The 15,703-nt window shown below is 41.8% G+C and overlaps 1 protein-coding gene across 1 annotated transcript in view; it reads right to left on the bottom strand.

Moving 5' to 3' along the window:
• Nucleotides 1-797, bottom strand: part of Ube2d3 (ubiquitin conjugating enzyme E2 D3) — a 31,292-nt gene extending 30,495 nt beyond the window's left edge. The window contains exons 1-2 of the mRNA XM_063260577.1: nucleotides 625-797; nucleotides 1-114 (exon numbers count right to left, since the gene is read on the bottom strand). Coding sequence (XP_063116647.1) covers nucleotides 1-24 — 24 coding nt within the window. The 5' untranslated portion in view covers nucleotides 25-114; nucleotides 625-797. The remainder of the gene's footprint in view (nucleotides 115-624) is intronic.
• Nucleotides 798-15,703: the final 14,906 nt, after the last annotated feature.

Raw genomic sequence — 15,703 nt, forward strand, 5'->3', positions numbered from 1 at the left:
CTTATTAATCCGCTTCAGCGCCATGGTCCGTGCTGTCCCGGCCCTCGGTGTCCGCGTGTTCTCGGTCCCGCCGCGTCTGGATGGTCCTCGGCTCTCAGCGGCTCAGACACGGCCCTTCGTGAGAACGAACGGGGCAGTCAGCGCTCGCCCGGGGACCCCCGGCGGCAGGGGTCGAGGGGTGCGGGGACAGGGATGGAAGCAGACCCGGGCCCTGGGGGAGGGGAAGGGTGCGGGGCCAAGATAGGGGCGCCGGGCGGCGTCACTGGCCGGGGGAGCGGGCGGGGGAGGGCGCGCCGGCCGCACGGCGCCGGTCGCTTTCGGTTCCCGCTTCTAGGGGACGCGACAGAGGCTTGCGGGCCGGTCCCGCACCCGGCTCCTCCGCGGGGACGCGCCCGGCCGAGCGAGCGCCGTGACCCGGCCTCCCCGCCGCCCTACGGGCCTCCCGCGACCGCCCGAGCCCACGCACAGAGGCCGGGGCTCCTCGCCTGGCCTCGCCTCGGCCTCCTCTCGCGCGGCTGCGGCGCCTGCCCGGCCGACGGGGCTCCGCGCGACACCGCCACAAGATGTCCGCCGGACGGAACTACGCCGCGCGCCCGCCCGCCGCCCCCCGCCCCCCGCGCCTGCCTCTTCACCGCACGGATCCGTCCGCCAACGCCGCGGCGCGAGCGAGCGCAGCTCGGCGGTCCAGTCCCCGGCCGGCTCGGCCTGCGAACCGCCGCCTCCTGCTCGGAACAGCACCTTCGACTACGCCGACCGGAGGTCGCGCCTGGCGGGCGGGGGCTGGGGGCGGGTCATGGGCCGAGGGCGGGCGGGCGGCGGCGGAAGCCCGGACTCAGAGAAGCATCGAGAACCGGAAGGAGACCCCGGGAGGAAGGGCCTAGAAGCGGCAGCTGCGCGGAGGAGCCCCACGCCCCTCCCAGCGGCGTCCCCCAGTTTCCTCACTTGGTACGGAGGAGGCGGGTCTCGCGAGAAACGCGCAGCAGCCTGCCCGGAGCTGGAGCTCTGCAATGACTTAAGGGCAGTTTTGTGCGCTCTTCCTGACGGAGCCCCGCCCCAGAGCCGCAAACTCTCGCGAGACCCGTCAGGAAGCTGGCCGGAAGTAGGTGGGGCTGCCAACGGGAAGCCCCGCCTCCCGAGGCTTGCGCTGGTGGGAAGGAGAGGAAGTGGAATTCCCCGGGCGGTGTGATGGAGCCGACGTCTTTGGGAATGTGCGGGTGGGCGGGGCCGCGGGCTGAGGGCGGATGCCTGTGGTCCTGATAGAGCCGCGAGGGCAGGTGAACAGTATTTATGCCCCTCTAAGCCGAACGCTGCGGACGCCCCTTTCCAGGGAAGAGGCTGGCTCGCAGAGCGCGCACACGTGGCGGAGCCGGGCGCGTGCCCAGCCCGGGAGGTCAAGATTCCGTGCAGATGTGGGCGATCAGAGAAGGGGGAGCGCAGGCCGACTTAGCGCCTTTCTTCTTAGTGTTCCTTCCTGGGTCAGAGCAGCCAGACCTCGAGAAATCCAATAGGGCTTGGGGTCGGAGAAGCTCAGGACGTGGTGGAAGCGGGTTGGCTGCCCGGGAAGGATGCAGCATGTCCCAGCTATTGAAAGGTTTTTAAAAGTCACCAAAGCGGAAATTTTTAAGGATCACATGGAAAAATAAACTTGATTTTAAAATACACTTCACTTAGAAAACAAAGCATTACCTACTAAAGTCATAGGTTATGATTATTATTCTAAGAGGTACCGGTCAGGTAACCGTTCAAATGTAGTATCACTGGAGTCAACAGTACTTCTCAAACTAGTGTCCATAGCGATCACCTGGAGTTTTTTTTTCAAAAGGCGGATTTTGATTTAGTAGGCCAGGTTGGAGACAGAGTCTATAGCTCTAACAAGCTCCCATCTGATGTCGATACTTTGCAGTCTCAACCATTCTGAAGATAGCAAGTCACCCAGGTGCTCACCTCTGACCTACTGGATGCCTGCTGTTTCCTCTCACAGAGTAATCTTTCCATTGTCCTTTCTTCCTGCTCTCCGGGTATGAGTTTGAGTTTGAGGATTAGACTCGAAGGTAGAGGGGAAAACCTGGGTTTGAGTTCTTGTTTATTGCTTCCCACTTGTGAAATTGGTTTGATTACTCATCTAAGTCTGTTTCTCCCCTACTCAGCTAAATGTAATAATAGCTATCCTCTCTTTTTTTTTTATCCTCTCTTTTGGAGTTGACATGTGGTTCACGTGTCATAAGGACACTAGACTTTTCTAGTGTAAGTTATTCAAGTAACAAGTCAGACACTAACTGGCCCAAGTGTGAAATAAATGTAATAGGAATAGGTCATATATATGGAATGTGTCACACACTGGATATTGTCTTAGTAGTCTTTTACAAGTGAAGAAATGAAGGCACAGATTAAGTTACCATCCCAAGATACATAACAACTGAGTGGCAGAAGTAAAATTTGAGTTTATATAATTAACTTCAGGTATGTATGAATGAATGGAATTTCACAGAGCAAGATATTTTCTGCTTCTGTTTTAACTGACATCTGAAACTTACTTGATTTCTGTTGATCTAACATTGTTTATTTCTTCCTTTCATTTTACTATTCCAGAAGCCAGGATACATGAATAGGAGGAAACATTCTCACATAAAGGTAATATCCAGGTTGGTATATCCATAAAGAAAAGCCTCAAGAGAAACCAGCTGCGTCATCCTAACCCTACCAGGTTCATTATAAAAGTACAATAAAACTCACTAGTGTGGGTTGGCACAACACAGTGGACTGGGACAAACAGCAAAGTCCCAAATTTTTTTTGTGCCACTTTCGCAGAAAAAAACTAACACTTTAGCAGTCCAATGAAGTCACAGACTTTCTCTAGTACACATATGAAATGAAATTCATCATATTATAAAGTAAAACATTTGAAGGTGTTAACAGAAATCAAATGATACAAGTATACGTTTTTTAGAAGGTATAGAAATATGTTATAGAGGGGCTGGGATTTAGCTCAAATGCATAAGCACCTGCCTGACAAGTGTAAGGTGGTGAGTTCAATCCCCAGTACCAAAAAAAAAGCTAATAGAAACCTTGGCAATAATTTTATCTCATTTGTTGATTTTTTCCCCACTATTTTTGGATGTCTGACTCTGGAAAATTGAACTATCCAAGTTGATCAGAATGATTTCCCAAGCATCCTGGGTAATTTAGGTTTTATTATATTTATTTATATATATTAGGTCTTATTATATAATTTATGTTTTATTATTTGTAAATAAGGTGTGTGGAAGAATAAATAATAAAGGATGAAAGTTAAATATTCCGGGGCTGGGGATTTAGCTCAGCGGCATAAGCACCTGCCTTGCAAAGCAGGCGGTCGTGAGTTCGATCCCTGGTACCGATAAAAAAAGAAAAAAAAAGAAAGTTAAATAGTGCATATTTAAACTTTTAATAGGCTTTAATAATAGCTCAAGTACTGTGTGATAGTTCTTTTTAACTTATTATCCCATCAAATTCCCATTATACAGGTGAAAAACTCAAGATTATATAGCTAATAAGTAGTAAAACCAGGATTTTAAATAAGCAGACAGACTTTAAAGACAGACTTTCTTTGGAAGCACATTCTTGTTAAGTTGCCTAGGTGGGACTTGAACGTTTTGTCCTTTTTCCTTAGCCTCCCTAAGTCTTAGAGTAATAGATGTATGCCACCAAACCTAACCTCAAGGCTGGCACTCTTAACCACTAACCTGTTTATTTTTAGTTCTTTGACAGTATTAATTTTCCTGTAAGTGCAACATACATATTTGATGCCTCAAAATAATTTATGTATTTCATGTAGAGCTCTCTTCAATGACTAAGGGATTTTCCAAAGTCTTGAAGTGATACTAATTATATCCAGAATTATCTTTAAATGGGCTACTAGTTGGAGCTGGAAAACAGTTTTGTTTTCAGAGATTTTTGTTGTAATGGAGTTTGCATCCAAGACAAAAATCCACCCAGACGTGTCTATTCCAGCCCTGCAAACATACTTTCATGTTGAAATCTAAACTTTTATTTGGTAGTAGTGTCACCATATTTTTTACACTGACCATTATCAGGATTATATCCAAAGTGGTCGTGGTGGTGTGTGCCTGTGCACCCAGCTCCTTGGGAGCCTGGGGTTATGAAGGATTCCTGGAGCTCAGGACGTCAAGGCCAGCTTGGAAACATGTTGTGATCTGGTCTCTTAAAATTAAGCAAGATAATATATTTTTTTAAAATCATAAAGTGTATGGAATTCTAGATTATCCATTTAATGAGGCAAGCAATGGCATAATCCCAAATTCAGTTTTGTTTGAAATTTTTTGGGAGTGAATTTTGTTGTTTAACTAGGCTTCCTGTTTACTTGCTTGGTTGTAATTGCAGCAATTGACTTACATTTCTTACTCACATTTCCCTAATTTGAGGTCTTATGATAAAGCAGGCTAGGATTAGCTAAAAGTTTTGAACATTTCACATATTTGCATTCAGTGAGCCCACTTTACAGTTGCCATTAAAGTTTACATTTTCATTATTTGATTTAGTTTGGTTTACCGTGATGAAAATGTCTCCCCCCTAGGAAAAGAAAAAACGGTTGGTTTGTTTTTTTTGTTAATCCTGCAGGTCAGTCCAGGAGGGCTCCCCTTGTGCACTGGCCCCCTGCGCTGCAGCTGGAAGCTGTTGAAATAAAAGCTCACTTTGGTGTTCCTTTTAAAAAAGGAAAACAAAAACAAAAGCTGGAGCTGGGGATATAGCTCAGCACTCCCTCAGATCTGTCCCCAGTAACACACACTTTAATATTTTCTTACACATTATAAGCCTAATAAAAATATAAAAAGACTAAACTGGGTGTATGGCACACACCTGTAATCCCAGCAACTCAGGCGCACAGAGCAGGAGGAGCACAAGTTCAAGGCCACCTGGGCCAATTTGGAGACCCTGTTTAAAAAAAGAAAAGAAAAAAGAAGGACTGGGTATATAGCTCACTATTCCAAGGTTCAATTCCCAATACTGCCCCAAAAAAAAAAAAAAAAAAAAATCAAAAAAATTACTATGAAATTGGCAAATAACTAATCGCAGAGAAAGTGTGCCAGGGCCCTAATATGTGAGTTCCTCAGTGAGGGCACATTGTCATAATAATTTGAGTTTAAGGGTTAAGTATATTTGCAAGTAAATAGAATTAATATAACTTTGTACTGTAAGTACATATTAATGTAGTGTCTGTAAATTTGTCATAGAATTTTACTAACTTGCCTAGGCCACTAAGTCTAATGGGATATATACTATTCTTATTAGCTGAATTAAATTCTAAATGCAGTGGTCAAAATTTTATGTTGAGTACATTTTTCATACTCTGCTTTGAATAGATAATATGAACCATATGAATCAAGTCAACCAATTATTGTTTGCATTTTGATACTTCCCAGTTCAGAACCTCATTTTTATTAAATTAATATAGTTAAGAACTTTCATGCTGGGCTGGGGATTTAGCTCAGTGGCATAAGCACCTGCCTTGCAAGTGTGTGGTCGTGAGTTCGATCCCCGGCACCAATAAAAAAGAAAAGACAAATAAAAAATAATAAAAAAAGAACTTTCATGCTCCGCCTCCTGAAAGCTGGGATTACACTTGTGTACCACTATACCTGGCCCAAATTTTTAAAAATCTACAATCATAACAAATCTAGAAAAGACATGAAAATCCGCAAACAAGAAATACGAAATGTGAAGAAACATTTTATTGAACAATGGTGAAGAAAACTAAAATAATGGCAACATATTTGAGGATAGAAGGCACCCATATGGCTTGAGAACATAATGTTAGATGAAATGAGCCACACATACAAGCTCGGGATTGTGTGGTTTCCTTTATATGAGACACGATATATTTGCATACAAATAGCAGAATGGCAGAGACACAAATGAGAAGTGGGGAGAAGTTCAAATACTTTCCCAAATTACACATCTGTTGTTTTAAAAATATTTGAGTATATATGCTAGTTTATTTCATTTATACTAAAAAATCTTAGTTTTATCTTAGTTCACTGAAAAGACAGTTTGTGTTATGTTTCTTTTTTGGTAAGAATCTTTTTGGTTTATATCTTGTACTGGGTAACTACTTTGACAATAACAATATACATGTTATTGTCAAAGTATACAAATATACATGTAATGATTAAAAAATTAGTACTTTTTTAAATTGTGTTTTGTTTTAGAGCCAGGAATCAAACCTAGGGCCTCGGGTTTGCCTGGTAACTGCCATACCGTTAGGTACCTCCCCTAGCCCATTAGTATGGTTTTTGGCAAAAAAGCAAAAACTTCCCAATAACAATAACATATTTTGCCACACAAAGATGTAGACAAGAGTAGAGTAATCTTCATACCCAAAAGTAGACCAACTGGAACATGCATCAGCTGGTGAGTGGGTAAAATGTGACAGCCGTAGAAGCGGGTATCCCGTGAGGAGTGCAATATCCATGTTATGTGGGTCTTGAACACATTGTGCTAAGTGGAAAAAGCTAGACTTGAAAGGCCACATACGCGTCATGTGATTCCGTTTATCAAATGCTCTGTAGCGGCCAGTCTCTGGGGTGGAAAGCAGCTCCCTCAGTCACTGCCAGAGCTGGGTAAGGGGAAGACTCACTCACCAGGGTGGGGTCCCCGGAGAGGCTGGGAAATCATCTAACCTGGATAATGACGACCATGATACAGCTCTTTGTAGAGACTAAAGCCCACGGAATTGTGTGCTTTACAAGCATCACTGTTACATGGATGAGTTATCTCAATATTGATGTTTCTTTAAAAAAGATGTACAATCAGAATATGAACTCACCTGGAAGCTCACTAGTAAATATTTTAAATATCTCATAGTATTTTTCACATCATGCTAAATGAGACACATCTTTTGTAAATAAAAATGTGAAAAATTAACAGATTTTTCCTTCAGCATAAACAGTGTGTTTGATTTTAATGTACTAAGCACTTGCTGTCAGTCTTAAATTTGCAGGTATTTTTACCAATATTATTTGCTCAATAAAACATAATAATTAAGAATTTACTGTTTTTGCCAGCATTGAGGGGCAAATCCAAGAGAAGCTGGGAAGTGCTCTGCCACTGAGCCACACTCCCAGTAAAATTAACTTTCAAACAGTGTTATATTTCATTGGCCATAAATGATCATAGTTATGACCAGAAATAGAACATATTTGATTTTCGTATGTTCTACGTGTATTAAGAAAAAAAATCCTTAAATTTTAAATGACATTAGATTAAAAATTTTTTAAAATCATCCAAAAATTTGAAGTAGATATTTGAACATAAGAAATTCAATTTAAAATTATTTCTAACCCATAATGAAGCTCTTTCTTGTTTAATGATGATACAAAATCCAAAAGTGAACAGAGATGGGATATGATTTATATCAGAATTGCTAACTCTTTTACCAGTGTTGGGTTTGATTATTTAGATGCATACATAAGAATTCTTCAATAACATAGTGATGATAAATTTTTTAAGAGTGGTTGTGATGACGCAGTACATAGTTGCTCTCAGGGATCAGAGGTCCCACGGGACCTGAGTGACAAGCCCTTGTGAGGCTTTGGGTTCTCATGCACTGGCCATCCCTTGGTGTGCTGGGGGGATGGTTCCAGGACACCCACACACATGGGTACCACAAACTATAGTATTCTAGGCCTTTATATAAAAGGTCATAGGATTTGCCCTTAGCCCAACTGTGTCCCTCTCTATATCATGCCTGAGATATTGAATGCCACAGACAGTTATGTATTTAGGGATTACTATCAAGAAAAACCTGTGTCCAGTTCAGATCAGGAGTTTTATTTTTGTTTTATTTTTTTGTCTTTTTCCTTTTTATCAGTACCAGGGATCGAACTCACGACTGCCTGCTTGCAAGGCAGGCACTTATGCCGCTGAGCTAAATCCCCAGCCTCCAGATCAGGGGTTTTAAACAAATACTTTTGACCTGCAATAAGTTGAATCTGGGTGCCGAGGAGTGACTTCACTGTCCGGCACCTGTTAAAGATTTTTTCATTGCACAGATGCACATGGCCCAAGAGAATAGGCGAAACTTTGAGGAATACTCCACTATACCTGAAAAAGTGCTTATTCCAAGGATTTGGCTCATCTGATGGGTACGGATTGTGATCATTTCAGAAATACTCCATTATCAAGGTGTATTAAATTTCAAACATCAAGGGCCTGGGGGATTTAGCTCAGCAGCATAAGCGCCTGCCTTGCAAGCAGGCATTCGTGAGTTCAATCCCCGGTACCGATAAAAAAGACAAAAACAAAAATTTCAAACATCAAACTTAGTGATTAAGTAGTAATAACACTGGGCTTTCCCATACGGTAAGAAAATAAAATAAAATGAGACAGATTCCCCATATATCCAAATGCACATTTAAAAAGAACTCTTGCCCTTATAATGCTTGAAATTCAATGTTTTACACATTTATAGATGAGGGGGCGACTAGCTTTTCCTCGTTTTCCGCCTTTCTGTTCTGCACTGACAGGAAAGATTACTCTGGAGCATGCCAGCGGTAGGGCAGAATGCCTGTCTTTGGCTTGAATTAGGGAAAACAGACGAGGTAAGGACATTGGAAGCTAGAGGGAGAGAGACACTGGAAGAAGCAGGAGGGGAAATGTTAAAGACAAACTTCTTGTTAAAGTGACTTGTTAACACGGACTTCTTGGGGTGAGCTCAGAGTGAGGAGGGAAGCTTTTTCTTCCTATCGTATTTCTTCCTTATTTTGTCATACATTTGTGTGTATATGGAATGACAAACAAATATTGTTTCCCCACCCCTTATTATGTAACATAAGATATACCAACTTTATATTACTATTTAAATGTTGTTAGCTTTACCTCATACTGTTTAAGTTGTATCAGGAGATAAAGGAGTATCACTAAGAACATCACATCATCTTCAGGAGAAGGGATTAGAATCCAATCTGAGACACGCAGGTGGAAATAGAGGTTATCAATTTATTACGCTTGGCCCTCTGACGCTTGGATGGGACAGATAAATCTGCTTCTAGGGTCAAAAGAGAAAGGGGCTGTAAAATGTACTTTAAAGTTCATTCCTCTTCTAAACTCAGGACATAATTTCTTAGAGAAAATTAGTGTCTACAGGTCACAAAAAGTATTTCTCTAAATTCAGCCTCCCCTTAGGCGTTTTGTTCCCAAGAGAAAACGCTCCATAGTTTCCAGGCTGGCTGCTTCGCAGGGTGCATCAATGCCTCTCCCTGGAAGAATAAGGCTTCCTTTCTAATCGGCTAGCTCCAGGAAACCAAAATGGCTTCCTGTGGTTTGCAACAAGTATCCAAGTACAGTGGGAACAGCTGAGAAGGGTAAAATCATGTCCAGTGATTGGGTGAAAGCTTTGAGACGTTGGCAAATGGATGTGTCATCATCTTCAGTGTTACTGTGTTTGGGGTTCCCTCTGGGATTCTTTTTTTTTTTTTTCAGTCCCAGGTGAGTTCACTGCCGTTATCAATTGCTTCTCACCAGGAATCAATAAGTTTTCTTTGTTTACCCTACTAACTATAGAGAAGAACAGTTTCACAGGATTTTTCTTTTCCTTACACTTTTGTTCCTAAAACAAGTATTATATGGATGTTATCTTTTTGTTTTATGGTAATAGAACTTCGAGATTTATGTGTAATTATAAGCAAACAGCCTGCAATAGGAAGTTCAGTGAAAAAGTACGGGAAGGGTTGCAGAAGTCTCTTTTAGGAGAAGGAAGGGAAAGCTAAGAGGAAGTACAAAGAATTAAGAGGCGTTATGTACTTACACCAGCTTCCTGCAAGGAATGTAACTATGCACTGCAAACACGTGCTACTATACATTGGAAAGCTCAGTGGGATGGCGCATGTCCGTGATCCCAGCATTCGGGAGACTGAGGCAGGAGACTGCTGCATGTTGAAGGCTAGCTTGTGTCACATAGTGAGTTCGAGGCCAGCCTGAACTACATAGCAAGACCCTTTCTTTAAAAGACACAAAACAAAACAAAAAACTTTCATTTGATCTTGGTCCTCTTCCTACAACTGTCTCCAAGCCACAACTCCCACCCAAAAAATTAGACCTGATTGAAAAAGTCACAAGATTCAGCTACAGCCATCCTCATATAAGACATGTCTGCTAATAGCACAGCACATAGATGATGGGGGCCCTAGAAAATCATTATGGGGCCCAGCGACACAGCCATCTCAGCATAGCCTGCCATGTTTCATGTCTGCGATTAAGTGGTGAAAACAGATTGCTGTGCTGTCAGCAGTGGAGAAGTGAAGCTCAGGCTGAGGATAGAGCGCTCAACTAGTGTGCAAGGCTCTGGGTTCCATCCCTGCCACAGGGAAAACAATCCAGCACTTACCTCTGTGCACAGTAGATACATAGTAACCTGAGAGAGAGAGAATAAATGACTCTGTTTACTAGTTTCTATGTTTTCAAGGCTGTACTTTGACAGCTTGAGTGTACCCTTATGAAATGGAATGTCATGGTATAGCAGGAGCTCAATGTATGTCTTACTTAGGCATTTCAAAGGCATCAGAGTGATTTTTTTGTGCCATCTACGTTTATGATAGGTACACGCAGGATGTTCACCAAGAGGAGATGACCTAATAGTGCATTCCTCAGAATGCATCCCCATTGCTACGCAATGAATAACTACATTTTAAAGACAAAAATCAGACCTTGGAGGTCAGAAGTCGGCAATGAGTTTCTCTGAGCTACAATCCAGCGGTTAGCAGGGCTGCAGCATTCCTTTCTGGAGGCTACGAGACAAGATCTGTTTTCTTATCCTTCCCAGTTTCTCCAGGCTGTTTCCTTCTTCGCCCCAGAGTTCTGCCCATCTACAAAGCCAGCGATGGCTGGCGGAGTCTTCTGCCACCTTAGCATTCTGACCGGCTCCTCCCCTCTGCAGCCTTTCATGATGGAGATGTGTTCTCACCTCGGGCCTACCTAGATCCTCCAGGTAGTCTCCACAGCTCACAGGTAGATGGCTAGCAGCCTTTCAGATTCCTCTGCCAATAACATATAGTCATCATTTCAGGGGCTGGGATGTGGGTGGACACCTGTGGCAGAGGGTGGGCGGGGTGCATCCTTCCGGTTAGAGCAGATATTTGTAATTCATGTGTCTCTTGACTCTAAGCAGCTTCCTTTCTAACATCACATTCTTTATTGTCCAAAAAATATTTGACTACCTACTCAGACTATCAAATGTCAAATGGCAAGAAAGTTCAAATGTACTGAGGGTTAGAAAGAAATCTTAGTTTTCTCAACTCAATTGGGTTGCTTACCACTGAAGAATTCTAGTGAGGTAGTACAGTATGTCTTATCCAAAATGCTTGGGCCCAGGAATATTTTGGGTTTCAGATTTTTATTTCAAGATTTTGAAGTATCTGTGTGTATGTAATGAGACCCTGAGGATGGGACCCCAGTGTAGGCATGGAATTTATTTATGGTTTACATATATCTTATATGCAGAGCTTGAAGATAATTTTATGCATTTGTGACTGCACCTGAGGTCTTCCCTCCCTCTGATCCTTCCCTCCCTTTAATGCTGGAGTTTGAGCCCAGGGCCTCCCTCATGAATGATAGGCAAGCACTCTGCCACTAAACCATCCCAGTCCTTTAACATTTTGATAGAATCTCCCTAATTGTCCAGGTTGGTCTTGAGCTTATGATTCTCCTGCCTCAGCCTCCCAAGTATCTGATATTACAGGTATGCACAACCACACCCAGCTGTGTCTTAACGCTGTATGATCTATCACGTGAAGTTGAGGGTAAAGTTTTCCACTCCTCACCAGCATCATGCTGGTGATCAAGTATTCCAGTATGTGGCATTTCACATTGTCTTCATCAGGGGCAGTCAGCCTGTACTGCCACAGTCTACGCTGAAGAGTTTTCGGGAGGACCTGAAAGATGGAAAATGGGGAGCTTGACCATGATGAGGAACTAGAATCATAAGAGAATTAGCTTAATGGAATATAGGGTCAAAAACAGTTTTTTTAAGAATGGAAGAGAGTTGAATAAATTTATAATCCAGTATCATGAAAGGAGAAGAGATATGGAAAAGAGAGAAGCACATGGAATTAATTTCTCAGGAGTTCTGAAGCTCAGGGTAAAGAATATAAGTGGATTTCTTGTTCTTGAACAAGATAGAAGCCTATTAGAGACTAGAGGTGAAGAAGATTAAATGGAAAATGGAGATAAAGTTTAGGTGGAGAAGACAAAGTTGATATTCTTAGTATAATAGGAAGAAAGGAGGGCTATGTTGTGATTCTGAATCAGGTTTAATAAAGATATGTTAAGTTTGGGGTTCCTGCAGAGGGAAATGAACTAACCAAAGAAAAGGAAAACAAGCTCTTGTTAGGTGCCTATGGCAGGAGACTGTGAATTTGTAGGGACATTTTCTAGTGGTTGCACGGTTTTCCCCGTATGCATGAGAGGCTTTAGGTGTGTGGGCACGCATCACATCCACAGAGTTTGAAGAGACTTGCATGGTTAACACCTGATGAATATGAGTGTAAAACAGTGTCATAAAAATGGTGCACTTACTACAATGGTACTTTTATTAGTGTAAAATTAACAGCTCTTCTGACAAATGTATGTTCCAATTTCAGGAAACTCAGATGGCTAGGAAGTTAATGTACCAATTAAGAGACAGGGAGTGAAAAAAGAAATTAAGAAGATGAGAGAGGCATTGAATTTAATCAAGATTTCATCTCAGATGTTTACTGAGCACTGACTGTGTATCAGGCTCCGAGTTTTGCACTGTGGATAAAACTTAGATGATTTTGTTGTTGTTGTTTTTGGTGCTGGGGATCGAACTCACAACCTTGTGCTTGTCAGGTAGGCACTTATGCCGCTAAGATAAATCCCCCACCTTAGATGATTTTCTTGCTTTGTTTTCCCCGCCAGGCCCCTAGGCCGCTAGGCACGTAATAAAACTAAGAAGCCGTGTGGGTTGGAGCTGAACTCTGGTCCAGTCAGATTCTCTCCCCTTTGGCTTCCATCTCCAGTTCCCACTGACAAACACGGATGACTGGAGTGCTCAGTGAGTATCTTTATTTTACTTTTTATTTATTTATTTTGTCTTTTTGAGACGGGTTTCACTGTGCAGTTCCAGCTGGCCTTGCACTCACCTTGTAGTTCAGGCTGGCCTTGAATTTGCAGCAATCCTGCTGCTCCAGCCTTCAGTCAGTGAGTATCTTGGTGTTCACTCAGTATGTCTGAAAAACCAACAATCTAATGCATATTAACAAATTTAAATGATGATGAAAAGGCCTCATTCAAGGAGGAATCATCATGTGTACAGCAAGTCATCTGAAGTATTTTTGGGTAAATGTAAAGATGGGCACTCAGATGAAGAGAACTAGGCTAACGCAAACATGTCAAAAAGCCATGAGAATTTCAGCTGCTATTTATAGCTGCCCCAAGAGTCCACGAAACTGCCACCAAAATCAAGATAATGAATTTCACCACAAGTTTCCTTTCTCTTGTTCCTTCTCACCCCCTTCTCTCCCTCTTTCCACAGGAAACCACTAATCTGTCACTGCAGATTAATTTGCATTTTCTAGAATTTTATTTAAGTAGAATTGTACAGTATGCCCTCCTTTTCTGTCTTTGTTTCACTTAGCATAATAATTTTGAAATTTTCCTGCTTTGTTGTGTGTTTCCATAATTCATTACTTTTATTGCTGGGTAGTAGTACTCTATTGTATGACTATACCTGTTGGTTTACTCACCTTTATCAGTAGGCATTTGTCTCATTTCTTCATCTTATTGCACGCACAGCTATTTTGAATATTCTTGTGCAACTGTTTATATAAAATGTGCTTTCATTTCTTTTGGGTAAATGCCTGGCAATGGGACTATGGATCATATGATGCTTGTGTTTAACTTTCTAAGAAACTGAAGAGGACTAAGAGATGGAGTTAGGAGACGGGAAGGGAAAGTAAAAAGAATTAAGATGTATATGTGAAAAAAATATCTGGGGGTTTAGCTCAGTGGTGTAAGTGTCTGCTTGGCAAATGCAAGATCGTGAGTTTGATCCCCAGCACCAAACAAACAAAAACAACAAAAAAATCTATGTGCATGTACCAACTCCCCATGATGAATGCAATCATTATGCACTGCAAACATGTACTAACAAAGATTAAGATTTAAAAAAATCAATGCCAGGTAATTTTTGATTGGATAGGTGCAAGGGCTTTTAAAGAAACTGCCAAGTTGTTATCCCAGTGGCTTACCATTGTCCATTCCCACAGGTGTATGAGAGGCCTGAGTCTTCCTAACCAGTCAGGGTTCATCTCTTCCAATTAAGCCACTCTCATCAGCATGTGTGGTGTCCCATTGCCACCTCTTTGCACTTCCTTAGTGACTAAATGTACTGAGAACCTTTTTGTGTGTGCCTTTGGTGGCCCTTTGATATCATCATATTGCTCTTTATATTTTTATTCACTGCTTATTGGAGTTGTCTTATTTATTGAAGGGGATACATATTGGGCATTATAAGCAGCTTTAAAAGATATTAAAAAGTAAAGTGATAATGAAGTAATATACAAATGGAAGAATATGAGAAACACATTAAAGACTTTTCAATATAGCAGAACATAAGGGTCAGCTATGTAAACCTGACTACTTGATTTAGTTCTCTCCCTTTTTTTTTTTTTTTTTTTTTTTTTTTGGTACTAGGGATTGGATTCATGGCCTCATGCCTACCAGGCAGGGCTTAAGCCACTGAGCTAAATCCCTGGCCCTCTATATCTTTTCTTGTTATTACTAGTGGAACCTGCTCAATTGACATTTACTGACCTTAAACTCAGAGTATAGGCTGTTGTTTTCTACAGCTCCCTTGCAAGTATCAGTTTTAAGATATTTAGAAATGCAAGCTGGGTGTTAAACACAACCATTATTAAAAACTAATTATATAAGTAAACAGTTATATTAAACTCTAGTAAGACTCAATCAATACTTATAACTGATGCACATAAAGAATAGCAATTCTGTATAAAGTTGGAGAAACCTAACAAATCACTTTTAATCAATGCCCTATGAAATGATCAATACATTTTGCAAAATTGATGGAACTTTACCAAGTACAGTGGCTTTTTGTGGTCTTTGTTTTAAATGAGGAGGGAATGCAGGGTCCTCAGGAGGGAACTTTTTTTTCTCTTTAGGAATTTAAAATCCTATGAAGAAGGCTGAATAACTTGAAAAATACCCTTCATTACATGAAAATAACATTTGTAATAGAGAACTGCCTACTGGACAGTTTCCACAGTTAAAAGTTAAGTAGATCAGTTTTTCTTATTTACCCTTGTCTTGGATACAAACATCAGTTCTCCTGATAGACCTCTGTAGGTGAGTATATTTTCCCGGTTACCAAAAGCCAGTAGATTAATCTTTGTCTTCCCTATCAGTCTCCATTTCTGCTTACTTAGGTTTTTTTGTGGTTTGTGTATAGATGTCCCTCCAAACCTCCTGTAGTCATAGGTGGGGCTTGTTCAGGGGTGGCTGCATCTAGAGTGTGTGACTGATTCATGGTGCAGAGGATGCTAGGATTTAAGGGTGTATAATTACCAAATTAGTCCCCTGACTGGTTTGGCACTGCCTAACCCCAGTATCCTAAATACAATATAAGGGACAGAAAGAGGCCTGTCTTCTCTTCCTGCTTTGCTACCTTTTGCCC

This window comes from Cavia porcellus, unplaced genomic scaffold, assembly GCF_034190915.1.
Source record: "Cavia porcellus strain 051 isolate PalLab524CR breed Dunkin Hartley unplaced genomic scaffold, mCavPor4.1 scaffold_14, whole genome shotgun sequence".
Taxonomy (NCBI): Eukaryota; Metazoa; Chordata; class Mammalia; order Rodentia; family Caviidae; genus Cavia; species Cavia porcellus.